Consider the following 24,759-nt stretch of genomic DNA (forward strand, 5'->3'; position numbering starts at 1 on the left):
AGTATGAAGATGAAAGTTGTCGCTCTCCTTGGTTTCTCCCTAAAAATCTGCACATGAGTTTTAGTCATCAAACCAAAAAAAGCATCCGTTTGATGCCGTTTTGTAATAATCTCAGAGCTGCACTTCCTTCACATGACCTCATGGACACATTTCTAGCTATTTGATGTATGCCGCGGACGGCTCGACTTGTGGCCATTCGAACCTTGCACGAGCAGAGATCTGTGATTTAAAGCTTCCATCTGCAAAATAGCACACGCTGCCCCGACTCTCTGACTAACGGCGTGCAGATTTCACTGACCTATCATCATCATCATCATCATCATCGTTTTCTCCTCCTGGCAGAGTTCTCCTGCACGCGGAAGCGATTAAAGTAAATGTGAACCAGTCCGAAATACACATGCGGATGACTGTATGTTTATGCGTGTGTGCAAGGACAGATGAGATTACTCAGCTTATTTGGTAAACACTTTGGTCCACTCAGCCTGTGTCATCAGAGAATCGGGCTGTAATTTCAGCCCAAGTGGATTTCTAAGGTTTAACTCATCACGCGGCGGAGCTTCCCGCCCCCCCCTCACCTCACGTCGGGGGAATAACCGCGAGCAGCCGGCCAAGCGCTCGTAAAGCTGAGGCCGCTGTGAAGGCCTCACGACCAGACACTTTGGAAAGTAATCAACTGTCGTCGGGGGGAAAAAAATTTCAGTCCGGTTCTGAAGATTTGTTGGTGAAAGAGTGGAAATGTTTGGATTAGAAACGGAGGAATGAGTTCAGTAGCAGAAAAACTGCTCCCCTGTCAAGGCTTTTCCACTGTTGCTCTGCTTGTGTGTGTGTGTGGAGTGTCACAGTGCTCCTTTCTCTCGCATCTTCTCGCATTCTGGACGAGGCTAGAAGTGGTTCATGCAGTCCGTCGGCAGGATGTTTACAGTGCAAACATGAACCCGGCGGCTGATAAGAGCTGGACGACTCCCTGCTGTGTCCCCTCTGTCAGGTTCTGTCAGACCTCCAGCTCCACTCTGAGAGCCCCGTGAAGCACAAAAACACACACACTTTCTTACAAAGATATAGAACTGAGAGAGAAAAAAAAAAAAGTCGGTCATTCATGAATGGTTCCACCAGCCGAAGGGATTTTTTTTCCCACAAATTGGCAACCTGAAAGTTTCTCATAAGTTATTAATGATTAATAAAGCATTAATAATTGACTTATTTCAGGGATTAAGCCAGTGAAAGTGAGTGTTTCCAAAGCTGGATATAGTACGTAGTTTATTCTTCATTTTTTGTGTTCAAAAACATTATTTTATTAAAGCTACTGTCATTTGTTTTTAGCTTATTTACTGAAGTGTCACAAATAGGTCACAATGTCCTTTAATCAATGTGTAAAAAGCTGCTTTTCCACACTTACATACTGTCACTTTACTTCAGGATCAAATCGTGTGAATCTTCTAGTAAATTCACCATCAGTGCCGCAGGTGAATAATTCAAAAGGATTTTTTCTAGTTTTTGTTGGTGAAAATTAAAAAAACAAGACGCTATATATCACACATTCTTATTCAATAAAATTCAATTCCATTTTATTTGTGTAGCACCACATCACAACATACATTATACATCATGGCTTTGTACATTGTAAGGCAAAAAATTGATGTTTCGACGTCTGCATCGACCGGTTGGGGTGAAAGGAAAAATGGGGGACAGAGGAGAGGAAGGGGAGAGAAAGGACAAGAGGGGGGTGAGGTGGAGACCGAAGAGAGAGACCAGGAGCAGAAATATAACAGTTGTATCACGTTATAAGTTTAGACAAGACACTTCTGAGTCACTGATGACATGTTTATAGAACTGGGATGTCACTTATACAAGCAGCAGCAGAGGTGGCATGGAATTAGATGTGTGTCAGTATTTAAAGAAACACTTTATGAATTGAGCAAACAAAAATGAACCACACAATCAAAATACACAAATGAAATGTTGATTTAATCATTCAAAAACACACTATATATGTGTATATGTGTATATATATATATATGTATATATACATATATATGTGTATATATACATATGTATATATGTATATATACACATATATGTATATATATATGTTTGTATATATGTGTATACATATACACATATGTGTGTATATATATATACACACACACATATGTGTATATGTATACACATATATGTATATATACATATACACATATATATGTATATATACACATATGTGTATATATGTGTGTGTATATATATATACACATATATGTATATATATACACATATATGTGTATATATGTGTGTGTGTATATATACACATATATGTATATATATACACATATATGTACATATATACATATGTATATACATATACACACATATATGTGTATATATGTGTGTGTATATATGTGTGCATATATATGTATATATGCACACATATGTATATATGTGTGTATATACATATACACATATATATGTATATACACATATGTATATATACACATATGTGTGTATATATGTGTGTGTGTATATATGTATATATACACACGTGTATATATATATATATATATATATATATATATACACAGTCTATATATAGTATTTTGTGCTTGCACTTCCTCACTTGTTCTTTGTGCCGTGTTTTTTTTGGTTTGCGATTCTGACCATGGGCGGGCCTTAGGGCGCTGCCTGCTGATTGGCTACTGAGTTTTGGAGCGACTTGGGTAATGAGGGGGCGGGACGAAAAAAAACACAAGCAAGGGAGAGAAGGAACACGGTTAATGATATTAAGGCCTCCATATATACATTTATAACATTTATAACATTTATAACATAGTAATAATAGCTGTCGCCGTTTGAGCAATGGCTAAAGGCGCCGTCAGCGGGTTGGATGCATCCCCGGCTGTTGACGGATCATTTGGGAAATTATGCAGGTGATTGATTGAGGTCGGACTGAATGAATGAAGGGAAAGGAAATGGCGGTTCGTGCTTATTAGCAGACGTATGAACAGGTGGGAATTTGGTTTGTTGTGTCTGAAAATATTCCTCATTACGATCCCTGTTCTCTTCTCTGGGTTTAACGAAGCTTTTATGGTGAGTGGTGTTTCTGAAGACTGAAGGGCTTTTGGCCGAGTGCCACAGAGGTGCTACTGAAGTCACGTCGATTATTAAAGGTCCACTGAGTCATTTTAAGGAGGGATGTTTGAATCGAGTCCACATTAAGTATGTTTTGTATGAGAGTATAATCCCTTTAAAATAAAAATCACATGGTTTTTGTAGCTGTAGTAAAAGCTATTATTATAATAAGCAGTTTAAAGAGGTGATCACGCTGTGCTGCCATGTTTGTACAGTAGCTGGATAATTCATATTCTATAGACTGAAGAAAACCTCTTTGATTTGAACTCTTTGGCTTTTATCTTTTTTATTGTTTTATTGTATGTTTTTAGGTCCATTAGGGCTTATGTTATATCTTCTATATTTGATTTGTTTTTAATCTATCGCTTGTGTTGCTTTTAAAGTGTTAAACCGCCATTTCCTGTGATATCGCGAATCACGTCGCAGTCGCAATTTCACTGAAAAATAATCGCAACTGGGTATTTATTCAGAATCGTTCAGCCCGACTACGACTCTGCAAAAAATAAACCAAATCCTTTCTGGTATGTGATGGCCACCGTAGTTCCCCGAGGCGCAATCCTCCCGTTTGTTGCAATCTGCAGTCTCACCATTAGATGTCACTAACTCTTACACACTGGTCCTTTAAAACATTGTGTTGCTGGAAAAAAAAGCTCCAATATTTATAGTCGAATGCTCTTCTTGGCCCCGTTTCCAAGAATGGGAGCTCTATTTTTGGTTAATCTGTCACTTGTCCTTAACTTCATCTCTCATACACATAAATGTTTACACGCATTCTGACACAAACACACTGAGCAGGGTTTAAAGTCGAGGGCCATACTGCTGAGTGTGTTTTTCTGGTGTGTGTGTGTGTGTGTGTGTGTGTGCGTGGGGGAGGAAGAGGAAGAGGAGGGGGGAGGGGGAGGTTGTGCTGCTGAGTGACGACCATTCCGTCATGTTATTGCTGTTTGGAAAGACTGCTTCACACTCTTCATCCCCCCCCCCCCCTCCTCTTGCCAAGTTAGGAGTGTTTTACGCATTGACCCACTTTGGTATGGAAAAACATGACATGGCATTTATCTCCCGAGGATGAGTGAGGGAGGAGAGGAGTGGATGATTTGACTCCGTTTAAGAGTGAGTTTGGGAAACACTGAAACTTCCCCACATTGACAAAAACACTGAAGAGTTTGGAGAAGATACTGGGCGAGCAGCGTTGAAGTAGATCCTGGAGCCTCAAAAGAAGAGTCTTCAAAGTTGAGTTCCATTGCTTTCACACATGAATCCTGACATTGTCCATATTTGGGTAACGCACGTGTCCACAAAAGTCTCTCTGGACGTTTTCCAGAACGTCCCCCGGACATCCACGGGGTCAAATTAACCAGAAAATGTGAGAACGCACTCACCTGGATGTCACAGACATTCCTCTGCGGATGTGAACGTGTCTGAACCAGAGGATCTTGAACCGGAGTGTCTGGACCTGGCGTTCATGTCTGAAAAAATCTCTATAAATAAAGAACGTTGTAACAGTGTAGACGAACGACTCAGAGGAACCAAAGTGGGAGGACGTTAATGTGCGTTGCACACAACGCACTTTTTCCTCCTTACTTCCTGCTCCGCTACCTCCCTCTCGTCTTCACAACCCCAGTATAGGACACGCCCACTGTCATATTCTCACAGTGAGTCGAGGAAGAACCAACTACTTTTTGGGTTCCAGCTGAGAACCAACCTCCCCGGTTCTCAGGAACCAGAACCAGCACAGAGCCCTGCTGGTGTGACAATTAAGCCGGACTCTTTGTGTCTATTTCCGCTGGAATCAAAGCTCAACACTGCCATTTTTGCTCGTGTGGTTCAAAATGGTACTTCGGAAGTTACCTGTCCAAACCTCAATCCGATCTGGATTCAATAAACCAGCGTTTCAATGAGTTAAAAACGACCAGAACGGAGAAAACAACAACGTTAGTGCCCAGAGAAAAGAGTGTGGTGTGATATCACAGTCCTAAATCCAGAAAAGTTTTCCGTTCAGTGTCTCATCTGCTTTCCAAAGACTATTGAAGTGCCTCATTCCTCGGAATGTCTAAATGGGGTGTTATTCCCACTTCAAGCTTTCCTTTCTCATTACTCGGCTAATCTAATATTGGACTAAATTAGATCAATGTCTTCCGCGAGCCTCCCGTGGCCCCACGGAGCAAAAACACCGGTGATGTCAGCGAGCGATCACACGGCTCACATTTTGTCCTCTCGAAATATTTATGTTTACGAGGGAATATTTTTGGATCCGCTTCTTTCAATAGTCCCCATGATATGTGGTTTGTGTTAAAAGCTGTTCTCTAAAAAAGTCATAAAGATGAACACACGATAGGTTCGATTTGTGTATTAATTGCTGGGTTTGTGTTTACTTCACTTTATTTATCGCTGTATTCCAGCTGTTGTTACTTCACTGTTCTGACGAGGGATTTGAACGTTTAAGGACTGAACCAGAGTCATTACCAAACATCAGATATGAGAGTTAATGATTCAAGTCTGGAGGCAGATTTTGGGGAACTCACTCATCTGATGTTGATCTCTGGTACTTTGTGTCGCCCATGTTTATTCAGTTTGTAAACCGACAAATAAACCAGTCGATGTTTTTAGTTCTCGGTCAGAAATCAACTCATTTTAATAATCAAAGCATTAGTTTGAATGTTAATGAAGTGAAAATCCGTTTCTTCTCTTATATCTGTAAATTGAAATGATCTTTGCGTTCAATTAAAAAGAAAACAATAATTTATTTATTATATTATTATTATTATTTATTATTACAAGTATTTTATTTCATAGAATAAATGACAAAATAACATGCAATACAATAAGAACACATCAATTAAAAGAATACTTATTGTGTTTTATGGTATGGTTGTTACCTTTAGCCATGTTTTATGTCTTTTGGTCCACTGTGGTTGTACAAATAAAGTTGCATTAAAAGCGGATTGTGTAATCACATGTCGTCGTTCTGGCCTCAGGGGGAAAAAAAAAGAGAGAAAGTGACAGTGACAGGAAATTTGACTTCAAGATTCCCATCTTAAAATCCTCCCGTGGTTTTTGTGTCTGAGATATTTAGCAGTGATAGATGTGTCGGCTGTCTGGGGGGCAAGATGAGTTTGTTATTGGTCGGCTGCTCTCATCTTATCTCTCCATCCTGCCTGGATTTTATCAGTCCTTCTGAATTCCACGCCGAAGCGGAGGATGAGAGAAAGCTGCCTGTTTCTTCACAGGGTTCTGCTGCAAACAAAAGCAAATGCGACGTCTGATATTTGAATTATTGTCAATAAATCCCATGAGAAGTCTGTTTCTCGTGAGTTAACCATTATTTGAAACGGCCGAGTGAGTACTTTCATCACAAGTGGCTCAGCTGTGATTGGACTCCATTTATGTGGGAGTCCATTAGGGTTTACTCAAAATCTGTTGTTTTTAAACATGTAATTGGACAATAGTGGCATAACTGTGACATTACCTCTTACTTAGACCAACTCATTGCTGGTTTAATCAGATGTTTTTTTGACCACAAAAGAAAAATAGATGAAGTTTTGACTTAATAAGGGAACAACTTAAGCTGCTGGTGTGCAACGCGACCCACAACTCTTCCATTTTCAAGTAAATCATTTAAAATAATGATTTAAAGTAGTGCAGGGAGATACTATCGAACTTCAGAAGAAGAAAATACATTTATATTTTGGAGAAAAATAAAAGGTTTTTTAGCAATTATAGCAAATATATTGCTAGAGTGAATAAAATTAGCCAAACATTTGCCATATTTTCCACTTTAATTTGACATTATGATCAAATCCAGTATTAGTATTTGGAGAAATCTAGATTGTCCAAATCCAGATCCAGATTGTCCCTAACCAATATTAGAGATAGGACTGTGGACGTGTGTAGAGCTGAAACAATGAATCGATTATTAATCGAATACTAAATTAATCGACAGCTGTTTTCACAATCGCTTTTGTCATGACTAAAACAAGATTCCCGATAGTTTAAGCTTCTTAAATGTGAATATTTTCTTAATTTCTTAACTCTGGAGAACAAAGAAATCATTGAAAGTGAATCATTTTGGTTTGTGGACAAAACCAGACATTTGAGAGCATTAATCGATATTGAAAATAATCATTAGTTGCCGCTCTATTAATGTGTGTGAATGCTGCAAGAGGAGAGCGACAGCGAGCGAGCGGATTTTACGAGCATCAGTGAACGCATCACAGCCGAGTAGAAACATCGCTGCGAGTCACAGATGATGTTCTGAGTTTTTAGGGTCACTTATTCGGCTACTGTTGTCGTTATCAGTGATATCTTGGTGTGTTTGTCGATATCCAGTGATACAAAGAACAAAGAATATATGTTTATATATGGCTACAAGTAACCGGATAAAAGAAGTCAACTACGAGAGGAAAGGTAGTGGATAAACGGTTAAACGGTTCACGCTCGCCAGTCTGGTTTCAATTGTCCAGTGTTGTCGCCCATTGATCTCCTTTAAAGTCCATTGTGTTGTGCACATTCACAGATGGTTTGCCTCATACCTTGGTCGTAACGAGTGGATATTTGAGTAACTGTCGCCGTTCTACCATTTCAAACCAGTCTAGCCATTCTCCTCTGACCTCTGGCATCAACAAGGCATATTTGCACAGAGAGCTGCTGCTCACTTCTCTATTTCTCTATTCTATTTCTCTGTAAACACTAGAGATGATTGTGTGTGTGTGTGTGTGTGTGTGTGTGTGTGGAAATCCCAGTAGATCAGCAGTTTCTGAAATACTCCGACCAGACTGTGTGGCACCAGTGACCATGCCACATTCAAAGTCTCTTAATTCACCTTTTTCTTCCACATTCTCATGCTGAGTTAACGTCTCTGTGCCTCAATGTGCTGAGTCCCCGCCACGTGATTGGTTGATTAGATATTTAGACAAGTGACCAGTGAGTGTGTGTCCACATATTCATAGTCGGCTGAAACCTCAGTAAAAGTTAGCGGATAAATGGTTGACGTGGCTTAAAGTAAGCAATATATGAAGTACACTCTTAAACAGTGGCCAACAACTCGTGGCCCATGGGCCAAAACTGGCTCGCCAGCATCAGTATTATATACTATATATACTGTATAAAGAGTTATAGGGTGCAGTCACATTTCGGCAGGCCCTTTCGGCAGGCCCTGCCGAAATGTGACTGCACCCTATAACTCTAGATTGGTAGGGCTTACATTCTCTATCTTTTCAGCATTAGCAGTAGAGGAAACCAGGGAAATGTACAGTGCATTTGGTCAATATCGCTCCTCGCAATAAAGAGTTATAGGGTGCAGTCACTTTTCGGCAGGGCCTGCCGAAAAGTGACTGCACCCTATAACTCTGGATTGTTCGGGCTTGCATTCTCTGTCTTTTCAGCATTAGCAGTCCGGCAGATGATTTCAAAAGTCAGACAATTAACTGACATTTGTTTGGTTTGAAAAATAAAACATTGCTGTTGTAATGGAGAGAGTAAATTTATATAAATAACTAAATAACTATTCGCATATAGACTATTGTTAACTCACGGCAGCTCACGTGTTGGTTTTTGTCTCCGACTGAAGACTTCTTAAGACATAAGATGTCTTATGTTGAATTGGATTGTTTAGATTAGAGAGAAAAAAAAGCGATTTTATGTTACAACAGCGTGAGTAGAGGTGTCAGATGTGATTGATGGATGGTTCCTTATGCTCACGTTTAATTTTTTTGAGTTAATAAACTCAAACAGTCCGAGTTGAACAAACTGTCTGATTTTACAGTGAAGTCGTGGAAAAATAAAGTCAAAAAAAGTATTGTTATAATTGTATGAAAATACTAAGTTAGTCGGTGGGGTAATTTATATCATTTTAAACCCAGCGTTTACCCAGGTGAAGCTACATGTGTTCTCTTTTTGTGATATTTCAGCAGCGCTTTAATGAAGTTAATTCGTGTCCCGCTCTTTACCCATGTCCATAGGCTGTTTTTCTTCATGTGTGTGTTTCTGCCTCACACGTGCCGTGTTGGCAAGCTCACACTTAAATCCTGTGCCTCAAGGTTAGAGCACCTCCTCAACTCGACCTCTGGATTAGGACGTGGCAGCTTTTGATGGCTTCCTCTCATCCGTCCAACTCCGTGACCTCTGACATTTTCCTATTTTCCCCTCTCCTCCAATACTGTTTGCTCTTCTCTGGCTCAAAGCTCGCTAAAACCTTTGACTCACAGCAGAAGTGCTTGACCTTGAGGTAAGGAGTCATCCGACCGCTGACCCTCAGCCGCTGCCCGTGCCTCCGCCCTGCAGATGCTCTCCGGCGTGTTAATCTGGCTGTGAGGAAGTGTTCAAATATTGTGAGTGGTGGATTCTGGGAATGAAGGGGGCCTTTGTGGACATGACGAGAAGGCAAAGAGAAAGACAAAGGATGGGGGCGGCGAGATGACGGGAGGAATTCTAATGCATCTCTCGAGCAGATTGAATCCATTAGTGTATTTGCTCTTCTTTCAGTTGGGTCAGTGAACTCAGAAGAAAGGGCATCCTGTGTGTGAAAGCGTTTGGGGTTATTTTCCTGCATGGCTGTGGAGAGAGGGCTCTCTCAGATGTGTGCAGGATGATAAACATGCCTCGGAAGGTGACGCAAGCTTGTGGGCACACATGCGAGGATTCTTCTGTCACGCTATTGTTTGACCAGTGGTTCCACTGTGATAGATGCTCTTTGTCCTCCGAGGGTCTCTCCGCTGCTTCGACGGTATCTCTGTATCTGTAAATGGTGCTTTTCCACTACATGGTCCCAGCGCGATTTGCCTTTTCCATTAGCAACAGTACCTGGTACTATTTTTAGCCGTGCTGTGATGACCCCGCCCACGTCGAGGGAGTACTGTATTATAATGGAAAACCAACCAAACCGTGTAGAGTCGAGGCGAGGCAGTACTATGAATTGGAAAAGCGGCAAAAGTGTCACGAAACTGGGTCAAGGAGGAAAGACTCCAACACTCCACGGGAGAGTGGGAAGACACCGATTACAGGCGGGAAACCCGGGGGAACAGGAAGTGAAGCTGCCTGAAATGACACAAGACGTTGGTGCACAAAATCAAACAGGAAACACATAAAACACCCATAAAATAAAATAAAACAAGACGTAGCTCAACCAGCCGAACTGTATCGGCAAAGAAAGACATTGCCGATAGTCTTTACCGATTGAAATTGAGTTATTCATCAACAACATCCTCCACCAACCTAATCAACATCACAAACCTGTTGAAGGCAGCACTTTAAACCACACAGAAAAAAAACCCAATTAAATTGGGTGATAATTAAATTGTTCGTTTTTAACTTTTATGAGCTTTGCCACCTTGTTTGCAAGCCGTTTGCTTGGCAAAGGCCAACTCATCTCTCCGAACCGCCTGTAAATGTCGATGCCAACGCGGGCCGCCAGCACACCGACACGCCGTCCAGACGAGGGCCGTGGACGCCCACTGGCAGTTTGTCCTGGACCTTAATCTGGAATTTATTTGAGTTTAGAGAAAATAAATCCCGCTCATGCTTCCTCCTCTCTCCATTTCTGCTGAGTCAGCTGTATTTTTGACCCTCTCTTTCTTTGCTAGACTCATTTTAACTTTCAACCACTTTCATTGATGCTTCTTCCTGAGGAGCCTCTTAAAACGTCTCAGTGCATTAATCTTTTAAATGGGTTTCCCTGTGGCTACAGTGATTATGAAGGATTAACTGCATCTCTTTCTGTGTGTGTGTGTGTGTTTGTGTTTTTTTTTTACCTTTTCTGGTGCAAACACTGACCTTGTCAGGACCAGTAGTCCTAAAAAAACCTGGTTCTCATAAGATAGAACCTCATTTCTAAGGCACTCAGGCAACTTTCATTGCTGTGTCAGATGCAGGAGCTGGAGCAGAGGGTGATGGAGGCCGACCAGCGAGCCGAGAGAGCGGAGAAACAGGTACAAAAAATATGACTTCCTTACTGTTATTGTACATAACATTCTTGCATGAGTTCCATTTGATAGGATGACTCTTGAATTCTTTGTAAATCCTTAGAGGACATGATTATACTGTATTTAAGTTCAAATCTATCCAAAATAATGTGATTATTTTGTTAATACATTGTCAAATAAGCTGTATGTGGTAATTTGACGGCGCCCTTTCGTTGGTCTCGTCTTTGTCGTCTGTCGGACGTCTTTGCCGCTCACTCGTCTAATTGATGCGTTTCAGATCCACGTCATGGAAGAGAAGTTGAAATCGGCGAACGTGCAGACCAGCGAGTCCGAGAGCTCGTTGTGCAGGAAGTACCAGGACCTGAGCGCTCAGGTTCAACAGAAAGATGCCGTGATCAAGAGATTAGAGGTGCAGCTGGAGAAGCAGGTACGCGCGGAGGCATCGGGCAAAGAACAGAAAGGCAACCTTGAATAATCCTGAATAAACGCCCGTGTTCTCTGACCACAGATCTTAGTCAGAGCCCAGGAGGCAAAAGCTATTGAGGAGAAGGCTGCCAAGATTAAAGACTGGGTCACCTTGAAGCTCAGAGAGGTGAGCAGATACATACTGCTGCTACAAGAGAAGAAGAATGGAGAACCTTCATTATGTCTGTGGCTGTGTCTGTTGTAGATGGAGCAGGAGAACCAGCAGCTCAAAATGGCCAACTTGAAGCAGACGGAGCAGATAATGTTGCTGCAGGACAAACTTCAATGTGAGTGTACGGATGTTCTACATACTAAGGGATAGCGTTGTTGCCTTTCTGCGTGGGGTTTGCATGTTCTCCACGTGTGGTTGTTTACTCCGGGTCCTCCAGTTTCATCCCACGGTCTAAAATGCTGGACGACGGACCACAGCGCTTTGATTCAGCAGAATTTAGCACAATAGAGGCCAGAACATTAAAGCATCCAGTTTATTTTCAGAATAAAAGCCCTTGTGTTGACATCCCATGGTCTACATCAGCAACACTCCAGCTCCCTACATGCAAAAGAATGAATCGACATTATAAATTGATTAGAAATGATTTGAAATGAAGACTAATATTAGACTAAAGGTTTGAATAATCACGGGGTAAATTATTCCTTAATTAAGCAGCTTTTTTCTTGGCTATTATTTATGTTCTAAGAATTTTTGATCCAAAGTAAGCTTTTATATCAGTGTCAGAAATTCACTGAGCATTATTTGTGGCTTTTAATGACATTTTCTTTGAACACAATATTCAGCTGGGACAGATTACAGACAGTTAAAGCTCCTAAAACTAGAAGATTTTTCTCTCGACTGTTTTTCCTTCATGATGCAATGTTTTCTTCTGGTCCTTATTATTTACATCACACTTAATCTGAACGGTGAGGGTGTGTGGAAAATTGCCTCCAGTGTCCTTAATCTCAGCCTTTACTATTCTCAACTACAGTCGGTAAAGTGGTGTTGTTTTTTTCCTCTTCCAGCACTCTTTGAAAAACCTGCATGCTCAGGATCTCCCGCCACCTCCCCTGTGACGGATACTCACCTGGTGCCCAACAGCCCGCTGTTTCCTCCCAGCTGTCCTGGCACACCACCTGCCCAGGAGGACAGCTGGAGACAGACGGGTCCTCGCGGGGCCGCCTCTTATATCAAGATCTCACCGACAGGTGCGCTCCTTCAGTCCGTTTTACTTTAGGTTCGGTGGCAGGAAGCTGTGGGAGCGATGTTACTTAACTCAAGCAGTAATGATAATAAAGTCTGGTGACGTGGTTCTGGTGCCAAAATCTTCTCCATCTGTAGTTGTAATCAGTTCACACTATTTATATATAAAAAAAAGTAAATAATTTTCTCTAAAAAGAGGTGAGACGAAGTTTCCCCGTTAATATCAATAGTCATATTTCAAAGATTATAATGTTAAAAATGTGTTTTTACAAGTTGTGATGAATTTCAATGAGATTTATATTAAAGACCTTTTCAGTTTTAGCTGTTAAACTTTGCTAATTCCTGCCACTTTTGACAAAATACGTTTTGTTTTTTCGCATGTTCAAAGTTCTGCTAATCAAAAGTCACATGTCCTCTCTCCTCTTAGATGGGAAAAGGCCTCTTGAACAGGTCAGCGCTGGGCTTTGCCCCGGTGACGACAGTCCTGGCAGCAGATCGGATCTCCCGGTGTGCTCCGACGGTCAGATGGTGTGTTCAGACCGGGACATCTCGTCCGACGAGCTCAGCAGCAAGTTCCGCTCTCAGTGCCTCCACTCGTCCTCGTCGTCTTCATCGTCATCCTCCGCGTACGAGATAGCCCACGGGCCCAGCTCCCCGGAGTCGTCTAAAAGCCCGCTCCTGTCGCGCTCCCCGTCGACCAACAACCCCTTTCCCAATCCTCCGCAGCCTCTGGTTCACCAGTCCGGCGCCAGCATGACGTTACCCAAAGTACGAACCCCGCTCAGTCCCAGAGACAGCATCCAGCTGGTGAAGAAGCACTACAGCCAGCCACAGCCCAGCCTGGACAGACTGCACCACCTCAACGTCAACATAGATATCATGAGCGCGTCGTCCACCTCGTCCACGCTGAAGAGCACTGGCACCAGCACCTCGCCCTTCTCTCAGGTCGTGGAAGAAACGGACATTGACGACGGACTTCCCGAGAGCATGGAAGGGGTGGAGGAGGGGTCGGGATCCGAAGAGTCGTCACGGGACGGAGTTTCCTTCGTGGGGCTGGCAGAGGAGCTGGAGATTCTCAAGCCGCCGACGCCGCCATTGCACCGCTTCCCTTCATGGGTACGAGAAACCGGTGTTATCAGTTCAACGTCATGTTTTCTGAAAATCAAAAATGGAAAAACGAGGGCTGCAACTAGCGATTAATCCATTACATTGTTGATCGCTGTTTCACAAAATGGAAAATTATGATTTTTTTGTCCAAAGTTATTCACTTTTAATTATTTCTTTGTTTTGTGGAGCAAAGAAAAACCAGAAAATACTCATTTAAGAAGCTAACAAATTAGAAAGCTTGTTTTAATTATTGAAAAAAGAGAGGACTGAGTGGAGGAATCTACAGTTTTTTTATGATCTGTAGTCAGGAAAGCAAAAAGACTGTACTTTATAGATTTATCCAGCAAAGAGCTTGATGTCGATGTGTTTTACCACGTGAAAGTTTAGTATTTTGACACTTTTCTCTCTGCAGGAGAGTCGTATCTATGCTGTGGCCAAGTCAGGAATGAGAGTATCGGAGGCCTCTCCTGGAGCCAGGGGCCCCGGACGAGGTGAGTCTGCAGCAGCAGCCAGAAACATGAACCTTCCACACGTCACATTTACTGCAGCGCCACAAGGCAAACGTTGTGTAAGTCTATCTCCCTGAGTGTGTCGTGAGCCTGGGTGGTGTTTCGGAGATGAATCGGTGACGTGACGTTGTCATTCAGCTGATGCTTGAGCTCGCTGTGTGGTGTGGGGTGGGGGTGAGCGTGGATCTGTCACTGCTGCCTTTGATGGTACTTCCTCTGGCTCGAGGCGCCGCACACCTGTGCAGATGTGGGTTACAGAGGAGTATGGGAGGGAGGCGGTGCAGACAAGACACGCTGCTTTTTAATCAGCCACAATGAAAGGGACGTGGTGTAATTACTGCCGTGCGCTCTGTCCCGACATCATCCGTCTTGTCAGTTTGCAGACAGCGAGGTTTTGACACACACACGCATGGGTACATGTAGCTCACGGCTAAAAGGCTGATGGGGATGAAGTTGTAGGTTGTTCAGCATATTCATCATGTTTGTACCTGACGGTGCATCTGTTGCTGATTTGGATTCCAAAAATACTTTCAGTCTAAGGACAGGTTGAAGCTTTTCTACCAGCACTTACCTCAGTGGTTTTGAAAGATCTTAAAATAAAACTCAGCGTGCTGCAGTAGCCTGACTTGACCTGGTATAAACAACCCTCACTGTGATGTCACCATTCTGTAGTTTGGTGGTGAGCGCCACCTTGTTTTTGTTTTGTTTTTGTACATTTCAATCACATCACGTAAACATAAAAATATCCTGCTTTCATCATCTACTTGACTCTAAATGTGACCATAATTGTATTGAAAGAGACATATATCCACTGATGGAGACCAGATCCTTTTTTAAAATAAAACATTTCTGCTTTTCAACACCACGCCTTTGACAAAGTAGCGGTTTGATTAAAATGTTTGGGGAAAAAAATGCATAAAAATAAGACTTTTATGAAAACACTGACTAAAAATTAGCTTCCAAACAATTCATAATTGGCTAAAATAGAAGGCTCTGAGTGAGATTAAATGAAGAGCATTATGGCCACTACATGGTCTTTTGCTTTTCCTTTAGTGATAATACCTGGTAAAAAACTGTGCTTCCCAACCTCAGTTTGCTCAGTTTGTTAGCTACTGCTAACGGCGGGACCTTTTTCCCAGAATGCAAATGGTGTCCGCCATCTTTGCTAATGGTTACGCTAACAGGACCAAGTGTCACTGGTGGGTACATAACAAAGAAAGAATGAAGATATTTCTCAACTCAGGGGAAACTGAGGTTGGGAAGCACAATTTTTCAAAACTACTACCCCTATTCTAGTAATACGACGCTAAATGCTAATCTGTGAAGTATTCCTTTAAATTAATCTCCAGCATTAAGCAATGAAATGTCTACAGTCTCAATATTTAACAGAGGAGTCTGGTGTATTCAGCGACATGTCACGGACAAGGCGCCATGTGTGACGGCCTTATTTAAATATTCTCGGCTCTCCAGTTTCGCCAAAATACTGCAAACCTTCTTACAAACTACGTCCGCTGCGTCTCTGTGTGATGCCTGGAGTGCTCCAGTTCCTCGTGGATTTTCTTTCAAAATAAAAGTCTAAAAATGCGCAGCAGCTCGTTGATATATAACATATTGTAAAAAATACCGCAAATATCGCGATTTACGATAATATTTAATGTCGACACAAGCCTACTTTACCCTGCACATGACATGGAAATCATTTTGAATAACCCTTTTTGTGTTGCAGGGTCATGTTTACCCCAGTATCCAGCGGCAGGTCCGTTCACCCAGTTGATCTATAAGAATATAAACGTTCCAGTCTACACCACACTGAAAGGGGTGAGTGAAACGTTTTTGGGGGGTGTTGTAAACAATCAGGTTACTTTAAATTAAAATCTGTCTGTTTTGCCGTACTCCGTTGTCCATTTACTATCAGAAAGCCACTCAGATCAGCAGTGTACCTCTACCTGACGACGACTCCGGCTCGGAGGACGACAGCAGTTCTCTGGCCAGTTTACGGACGTCCATCCTGAGCCCGGAGAGGAAAGGCAGCATCCCTGGAAGCCCACGTGCCGTCAAGAGAGGTGAGGATTGTTAGTTGTAATGTTGGTGATACCGTCAATTCAAAATCACCTCATTCCAAACGGCTGATTTTTCAGTGTATCAAAACATGAATGCTACATAAACAGAGGGAGCAGTGTTTTATTTTTCCACATGGTATATTGGAATGCAGTTGCGAGATGCTGCGTTGAACAAAAATCGGACCAACGGGAGACACCGGAAAGTCCTTGACATGAAAAATAGTTGACACAGTCAAATGGAAATAACAACACTCGGCAGCGAAGCGCACAGTGACTTAGAATACAGTAACTGCTGGAATGCGCTGCACGTCACACACTCCTGGTTTTTCCATTTCCAGCCGTTTTCTCCTCAACCACCTGCGGCTCGCTGGCTCTCAATCACGACATGAATCATTTAACTCCTCTGCTTTTCTCCCGTCGACCATTTTTAGTTCCTTTTTTTTTAAACACATCTTCTTTTCACCTAGGTGTGTCCATGTCCTCCGTCAGCTCTGAAAGTGACTACGCCATCCCTCCTGACGCCTACTCCCTGGACAGTGATTACTCAGAACCAGAGCATAAAGTCCAGCGTACTTCGTCCTACTCCTGCGAGAGCACGGGGCCTGTGAGTACTGTGTTTGTGTGTGTGTGTGTGTGGGGGGGGGGGGGGGTCTCCAAGTACTCTGGCTTCCTCCCACAGTCCAGTGTGAATGATTGTTTGTCTCTGTGAACCTCTTCAGACCTGGTATTAACATCCATCCTCAGGGATCCAGGCACATTCAGGTCTGAATGTGTCCTCGGGTCTGATCATGAAAACCACATTTGTAGTTGGTTTGAAGACACATTGAAGACACATGTGGCCACATTCTTTTTTTATTACCCCACTATCTTATCTTATCTTATTCCTGAGCTGCAGGAATCTGTACCCATGATGCATTAGAGACCACCTCCTCAACTCTACTATACATCTGACGCACAGTTGTTGTTGTTTTTACACTAATCAACGTACAGAGGTGGAAAGTAATGAATTATATTTAGTCGGGTTTCTGTAATTGAGTAAGGTTTTTTTGTGTACTTTTAAAGTAATTTTTAAATTTTAAATTTGTAATTTTACTTTTAAAAGTACTGCACTTCAATATGTTTTAAATCACAGCTGTTACTGAGTTTGCCTAAATTAAAATTAAATCACACAGGGAAACTTTGGCAGTGAAAGATGAGGACAGGACAGGTGAATGATGAGGACATGTGAATGATGAGGACAGGTGAATAATGAGGACAGGACAGGTGAATGATGTGGACATGTGAATAATGAGGACAGGTGAATAATGAGGACAGGACAGGTGAATGATGTGGACATGTGAATGATGAGGACAGGTGAATAATGAGGACAGGACAGGTGAATGATGTGGACATGTGAATAATGAGGACAGGTGAATAATGAGGACAGGACAGGTGAATGATGTGGACATGTGAATGATGAGGACAGGTGAATAATGAGGACAGGACAGGTGAATGATGTGGACATGTGAATGAGGACAGGTGAATAATGAGGACAGGACAGGTGAATGAGGACAGGTGAATAATGAGGACAGGACAGGTGAATGATGAGGACAGGTGAATAATGAGGACAGGACAGGTGAATGATGTGGACATGTGAATGATGAGGACAGGTGAATAATGAGGACAGGACAGGTGAACGATGAGGACAGGTGAATTGGCGTTAATTAAGGTCCCTGAGTGAGTGAGAAAGTTAAAACATTTGTGACCTTTGACCCATTTTGACTGAAGCATTATATGTTTACATTTTTTATTTTGACATTACTTTAATTTGTAAAGGTTTGCCTTTAATTAAAAACAATTCATGTGAGATTTGTGTCCCCCTGTCCATCTAACATGACACAAGAAAGAACCCCTGCCTTGTTAAAAAACTAAGTCACTTTTACTTTGAGTAAATGAAATTACTTTAACTTGAGTACATTTTTAGACCAGTACTTAAGTAAAATGTTATCTAAATAGTGTCACTTTTACTTTTTCCACTAACATCCATACATTGATTTCTTTGTAGTCACACAGTTAAAAAGTAATTTCATGTTACAGCAGTGTTAGTAGAGGTGTCACATGTGATTGACCCTCAGTTTATCAGCAGTTTAGATGACGATGATGATGATGATGATGGATGGAGATAATGGTGAGGCTTTTTTCTGTGTCTGTAGGAGATGCTGGAGAAGTCCGGGTACCTGCTGAAGATGGGCAGTCAGGTGAAAGCCTGGAAGCGCCGCTGGTTCATCCTTCGGAACGGAGAGATCCTCTACTACAAATCTCCTGTGAGTGTCTCCTTACTGTTCGATAACGTTGCCCGAAAGGTTCAGAGTGTAGGACTTAGTTTGTTTTTTTTTTTGCTTTTCACATTGTTTTCAGAGTGACGTGATCAGGAAACCTCAGGGTCAGATTGAGCTCAACTCCTCCTGCCGCATCGTACGCGGAGAAGGTGCACAGACGTTTCAAGTAAGTGGGGAAACGGAGTGCGTGTAAAATTCCACTCGCAACGTCGTTGTTGCTCTGCTAGTTATTAACATTTTCAGCATGCAAAGGTGATGTTATTGTGGTGCTAGAGCTTTTCCGCTGCATACCAGAGCAGCAGCTTAAGATGACATCAGTTGTAGCATTGGACTGGAATGTTTTACTGGCTCTACGGAAGCTGATTCTGATCTCCTCTGACACGATGATGCTATCTCCGTCGACCCGGCTTAGCATTTTTCCCATATTTCCACCTTTTTTTTCCTCGTCTTATCAGTTGATTACAGAGAAGAAGACCTTCTTTCTCACCGCCGACTCACCCAACATCCTGGAGGAGTGGATCAGGGTCCTGCAGAACATACTCAAAGTCCAGGCCAGCAGCCCAGTTACTGTGGAGACCACAGGCAAGCCCACCGTCAGAGGCTGGCTCACAAAGGTCAGGACTTCAAATCTTATTGTTATAGTAGATATTTTTGGTTATTTCACTGTGTGGCTGCATGTTAAAAAGGTACGACTTTCATGTCTATGCAATATGAATTCACCGAAGACCAGTTTGATAAAAATGTGTCAAGGTCTAAGGTTTTTTTAGTGATTTTATTTTATTTTTAGAATGTGTCTACTTCTGCTTTATGTTAACACAACATTTATGTATATGTATATAGGCAGTTATTGAATTAGGTGATAAAGTCTTCACACTAATTATTATTATTATTATTATTATTATTATTATTATTATTATTATTATTAATAATAATAATAATAATAATAATAATAACTTCATTTGTGTAGGACTTAAAGAATAGGACTTTAGGAGTTTTAAAATGCAGCATTTAAAAAGAAGACATCCAATCAATGGTCCAGATTTTATACGGTTATTCATTGTATGGTTTAAATACACAGTTCCTAGTTTAGTGACATTAGTAAGCAGCGTGGGATCATGGGAAAACTGGGTTTGGAGGGACAAAAAGGTAAAAAGACAAAATGAAATGGTCTGTTGCCTTGAATAGAAACACAAATGTCAGTGGATTTAAAGAGTGTTGTGTAATGCAGTAATGCTATATAATATCTTAAAGTAGATGTTTCATTTCTGCTGCACAAACACCCTTAAATTGTGATTGAAATGTAGTCGGAAGTGTCACGTGTTTGTAAATCCACCGAGCAGCTCTGGTACATGCAGGTGAACCAGGCTTTGTCCCTGAAGTGGAGGCCAGAAATAACTCTTTTTTCAGGCCCAACAAGGTCCCTCAGACAGATATGGACGTATCTGTCACCGGGGTCGGGGAGGGTTTGACATGGGAGGACTCTTGAGGCAGATTCTTGACAACCGTATTCACGTTTGGACACGGCGATGAGACGAGAGCTATTGGAATTCCACATCCCCCCCCGGTCTCTCCGTGGCTCTGTCGCTGCCTCTCCTTAAGTTAAGACACTTAAGCGTTTGACAGGTGTGTGTGTGTGTGTGAGACGGCTCTCTGACAGATGAGTGACGGCCTGAAGCAGAGATGACGGAGCCCCGCGTCCTCTCACCTCTCCCCGCCCGTTGCCTGTGATGTGCTGGTTAGGACGTGATCTCGGCGCAGACGCGGGCTGTCGTGCCTCTCAGCGCAGTTAACCTCACTGACCTCATCTGAGAGACGCACAGCTGGCTTCGTGTTCAGGCGAACTCCAGTGACACCGCCGCTCCATTTCATATTCACGACTCAAGACTCGCTGAAAGACATCCGTCTCTGAACGAGGCGGCAAATTATCATCTGAATGAAATTAGCACGGGGGATTTTTTGGGATTATTTCACAGGAATCATTTGTTACCTTGAAAAGAGAAGTCCAGTTTGTGTCTTTGGAAAGTGACTGAAGTGATACTCATGCGCTCTGTACACTCCTGGGACATCTGCCGGTCGGATGTTAAAATCTGAAATTTCCTGACTAACATCTGTCAAGCTGTTTAAAAACCTTTCTGATCTGAGTTTCAAAAAGCACACACACACACAAAAACATATGCTTTGATGCTAAAAGTACTTTTTTGTTTTGACAAATTGCCAAAACAATAATCTTGGGAAGTCGTCCTGAAGCTATTCTCCAACTTTTCTCCTGTTTTTAGGTCAAACACGGACACTCGAAGCTGGTGTGGTGTTCGTTGGTGGGAAAGGTCTTCTACTACTATCGCAACCAGGACGATAAGGTGCACAAAACAAACGCTTTTCTCCTCTTCAATGTAGCAGTTTATTGGCTGAAAGTAAATGTCACTGATTTTTTTTTTTGGTTTCCGTAGCCTGAGAATAAAACGTTTACCTCGGGCCTTTTAGGCCACCGTAGTTTCTTGAAGTACGTGGGAAAGGGAGCGACCATGACTCATCATTAATTCTTACCCATTTGACTTTTAACTTGAATTAAATAATAATTCATGTGTGAATTGATTTATTCTGTGGACTTATTTTAAGAAAAAAGTGCAAACTTTAAAAAAGACTGTACAGACTCAATGAAATTCTTATTTTTTTTATTTTTTACCTTATGACGCACATAAAATAGGTCAAGGACAATATGCCGTCCCCGACATTTAACATTTACGGGCTTGTGTGCGCCGTTTCCAGTTGCCTCTGGGTCAGCTGCAGATGCGGGAGGCGTCCGTGCAGGAGGTGGATCGCTCCTGTGACTCAGACGAGGACTACGAGGCGGGCAGCCGGGGTTTCCTCTCGTCCCACTGCACCTTGGTGGTTCAGCCCAGAGACCAGAGTCCGACTTACCTGCTGATCGGCACCAAGCAGGAGAAGGTAAAACTTGATTTATATATGTATATATGTATATATATATATATATATATATATATATATATATATTTATATGTAGATGTATACATTATTGCACTGAGGTTTGTGTTATTGTTGTATTCCTTGTGGAGGAGAGAGTTCAGCAAGTTCAGAAGAAGACCTGGGTGTGTGTTGCAGAATAACGAGCGCGTTTCATTCTCCGCAGGACACGTGGTCGTATCACCTGACCGTCGCCGCCGGCAGCTGTGCGACCTTCAAGGTGGGCACGGAGTACGAGCAGCTGGTCGGTAAACTCCTCGATGCAGACGGAGACCCGGGTGAGTCATCGTTAATTTACTCCCTCGTCACTGGTTGGTTTTTGAGTGTTTTTGGGGCACTTACACAGAGCACAGTTGCAGCTTTTTTCCCCCTGGATTTTAATTTAGATTTTTTTAAACTTTCTGCTAATGTTTTTGTCTTTTTGGGCTCAAAAACTAAAAGAAAACAGTCTTAATTATACTTTTTAAATACATTTTTACTCATTAAAAAATAATGAGAACAGTGAAAGTATTATGTGAGACACATGCAGTAGATGCATCCACTGAAGATCTGTCCATAAGAGGAGACAACATTTCCTCAGTAGCACGCTGTGTGTTATTTGGATCCACAGTGTCTGAGATCTTTAATCCACTCTGCAGACAGTGTTTACGGCTGCAGCGCTCTGTGTGAGTTTTTGTCAGCTGTTGAGTCATTAGAGCTTTGAAACTTAATCTTTATGTTTGGCTGTGTGTTTACGTACGTGTGTGTGTGTGTGTGTGTGTGCGTCTTCTCTTTCCCAGAATCAGCCTTCTGGAGAAGCGGGGCCTTGAGCTTCTGTAAGGACGGCCTGCGCTCGCCTCTCACCACTCTGCCCTCTGAAGCTCTGCAGACAGAAGCTCTCAAGCTTTTCAAGGTCGGTCTCTCCACCTCCCTGCCCCACGCATTTCTGCCTTTCACTGTCTCTTTTCTTCCATCCCACTCGCTTTTGATTCTCCCCTTCCTTTCATCCTTTTCGCCACCGAGTCCCCCTTGCCCCGCGTCCCTCACTGCGAGGCTCTGTTCCAAACGTCATCCGTCCAACTCAAAGTTTGTGTCGCGACCACAGCCGCCTCCTCTTCTCCTTTTATCTCCCGCTCGCTCATGGATGCACTTCGCGGTCCTCTTCTTCTCTCCCCTCCTGCTGCTAAAACCAGATCAAAGGCTTAACGAGGGCCCCAGCTCATTAAAAGTGTGGAAGAGAGATAATGGCCTTGATTATCTGCACTGATTGAGGCTAACCGTTCCTCTGGTTTACAGCCAGTGTGAAAGGAGCTTTCTTTTAAGAGGAGACATGGGAGGTCAGGGCCTTCACAGAGTGACAGCAATGGATATGGAAGCCACAGGATGGGGGGAGGAGAAAGGGGATCAGAGCTGAACAGGGACTTAATAGAAAGATGGCAGATTCCTCCTCCTCCTCCTCCTCCTCCACCTCCTCCTCCTCTCTTTTCATCTCTCAGCGCGCCCACCCAGAAGCCCCCACTCTGCCCAGCTCACGCTTCACAGCCCCAGCAGCTACAGTAGACATGTAGGATTGAAGGGTGAATGGGTCGGCTCTCTGTTTGAGCAGTCAGCCTTAAAAACACATGCAGAGGAGTAGCGTGAATGGAGGCGACATGCGTTTCAAGTCTATGTCTTTTGGCCATCGCAGTGAATTAGAACAAAAATAACCATTTATATTTCATTTCCTCACACCGGTGATCTGGATAAACTAAAGAGAGGCTAAACTTCTATTCATTTTCATAAAAGTAGGGTTGGAGAGCCTGGAAAAAACAGTTAGCGCTACATTTTGAATTCAAAAGTCCGAAGCTACGCCGCCAGAGCACAGGGACGTGCAACTCACACAGATTCACAAGCTCTGCGCAGCATCAGTAACTCTCAGTACTTCATCAATTAGCATTTAGCTTGGTATTACTAGAATAGGTATAGTCGTTTTGAAAAATTGTGCTTCTCAACCTTGAGAAATATCTTCCTTCTTTTCTTTGTCACGTGCCCACCAGTGACACTTGGTCCTGTTAGCGTAACTGTTAGCAAAGATGGCGGACACTGTTTACTTTCTGGGAATGAGGTCCTATCCCCCTACGAGTGGGTCTTAAAAGTGTGGAATTGTTGTTTTCAAGGCTCAGACCAATAAAGAAATATCTTTATTCTTTTTTGTTACGTACCCACCAGTGACACTTGGTCCCAGGCTTGAAACTGCAACGCTAATTCTGCACTTTTTAGGGCGGAAATTTTGTTATGCTTGCATAATGACAATAAAGAATCTTGAATCTTGAATCTTGAATGTAGCAAAGAAAAGAATGAAGATATTTCTTGACTCTGAAACTGAAGTTGGGAAGCACAATTTTTCAAAAATACTACCCCTATTCTAGTAATACAAAGCTAAATGCTAGTCGGTGAAGTATTCCTTTTAGTTTTTGGATACTTGTTCAATTGACAACGTGATGGTGAAAAACAACAAGTAAAGTAAACCTACTTGTACTGTAGAAACAGCGCCACCATGGCATCACTTTGCAGCCCTTTATGGGCATTCAGTTGTGGCCACTGTTCCACAGCTGACTCATGATGCGTTAATCAATCAAGGATTTTAAGCAATACAGTAAAGAAAATCTCCCACCCTACCTTTAAGGACTGATTCACTGCTGCTTCCAGTTTCTGGTGTGTGTTTGCCTCCACCTGCTGGTGAACCCGTGCATATATTATTCAAATATATCATCTCGTCTCCATCGCCGCAGTCCTGCCAGCTCTTCATCAACGTGCTGGTGGAGTCTCCGTCCGTGGATTACCACACGTCGCTGGCCCAGAACGCCCTGCAGGTGTGCCTCACCCACCCGGAGCTGCAGAATGAGATGTACTGTCAGCTGATCAAGCAGACCAACCACCGGACGCCGCACAACTACTCCCTCACACAGGTCAGACTGGGGGGAAAAAAAAGACACAGTTGAAATTGTGATGAAAGAACTGGATACATTTGTTTTATTTATCTTTTGATGATTTACTTTGATTTGATTTTTAGCCTTTTATACAACAAATACTCATTTACAAATGACACGATAGAGGCAGAGAGATTCA

The 24,759-nt window shown here is 42.5% G+C and overlaps 1 protein-coding gene across 2 annotated transcripts in view; it reads left to right on the forward strand.

The window, feature by feature from the left end:
• Window positions 1-24,759, forward strand: part of plekhh1 (pleckstrin homology domain containing, family H (with MyTH4 domain) member 1) — a 53,373-nt gene that overhangs the window by 20,575 nt on the left and 8,039 nt on the right. For both annotated transcript variants that reach the window (XM_058614758.1, XM_058614757.1), the window contains exons 3-20: window positions 10,980-11,042; window positions 11,314-11,463; window positions 11,545-11,628; window positions 11,707-11,788; window positions 12,519-12,701; window positions 13,124-13,812; window positions 14,216-14,294; window positions 16,039-16,130; window positions 16,228-16,375; window positions 16,840-16,976; window positions 18,565-18,675; window positions 18,770-18,856; window positions 19,146-19,304; window positions 20,967-21,047; window positions 21,457-21,636; window positions 21,839-21,950; window positions 22,452-22,564; window positions 24,423-24,599. In XM_058614758.1, the coding sequence (XP_058470741.1) occupies window positions 10,980-11,042; window positions 11,314-11,463; window positions 11,545-11,628; window positions 11,707-11,788; window positions 12,519-12,701; window positions 13,124-13,812; window positions 14,216-14,294; window positions 16,039-16,130; window positions 16,228-16,375; window positions 16,840-16,976; window positions 18,565-18,675; window positions 18,770-18,856; window positions 19,146-19,304; window positions 20,967-21,047; window positions 21,457-21,636; window positions 21,839-21,950; window positions 22,452-22,564; window positions 24,423-24,599 (2,727 nt within the window). The remainder of the gene's footprint in view (window positions 1-10,979; window positions 11,043-11,313; window positions 11,464-11,544; window positions 11,629-11,706; window positions 11,789-12,518; window positions 12,702-13,123; window positions 13,813-14,215; window positions 14,295-16,038; window positions 16,131-16,227; window positions 16,376-16,839; window positions 16,977-18,564; window positions 18,676-18,769; window positions 18,857-19,145; window positions 19,305-20,966; window positions 21,048-21,456; window positions 21,637-21,838; window positions 21,951-22,451; window positions 22,565-24,422; window positions 24,600-24,759) is intronic.

The sequence above is a fragment of the Solea solea genome, chromosome 18 (assembly GCF_958295425.1).
Source record: "Solea solea chromosome 18, fSolSol10.1, whole genome shotgun sequence".
In the NCBI taxonomy this organism is placed as follows: domain Eukaryota; kingdom Metazoa; phylum Chordata; class Actinopteri; order Pleuronectiformes; family Soleidae; genus Solea; species Solea solea.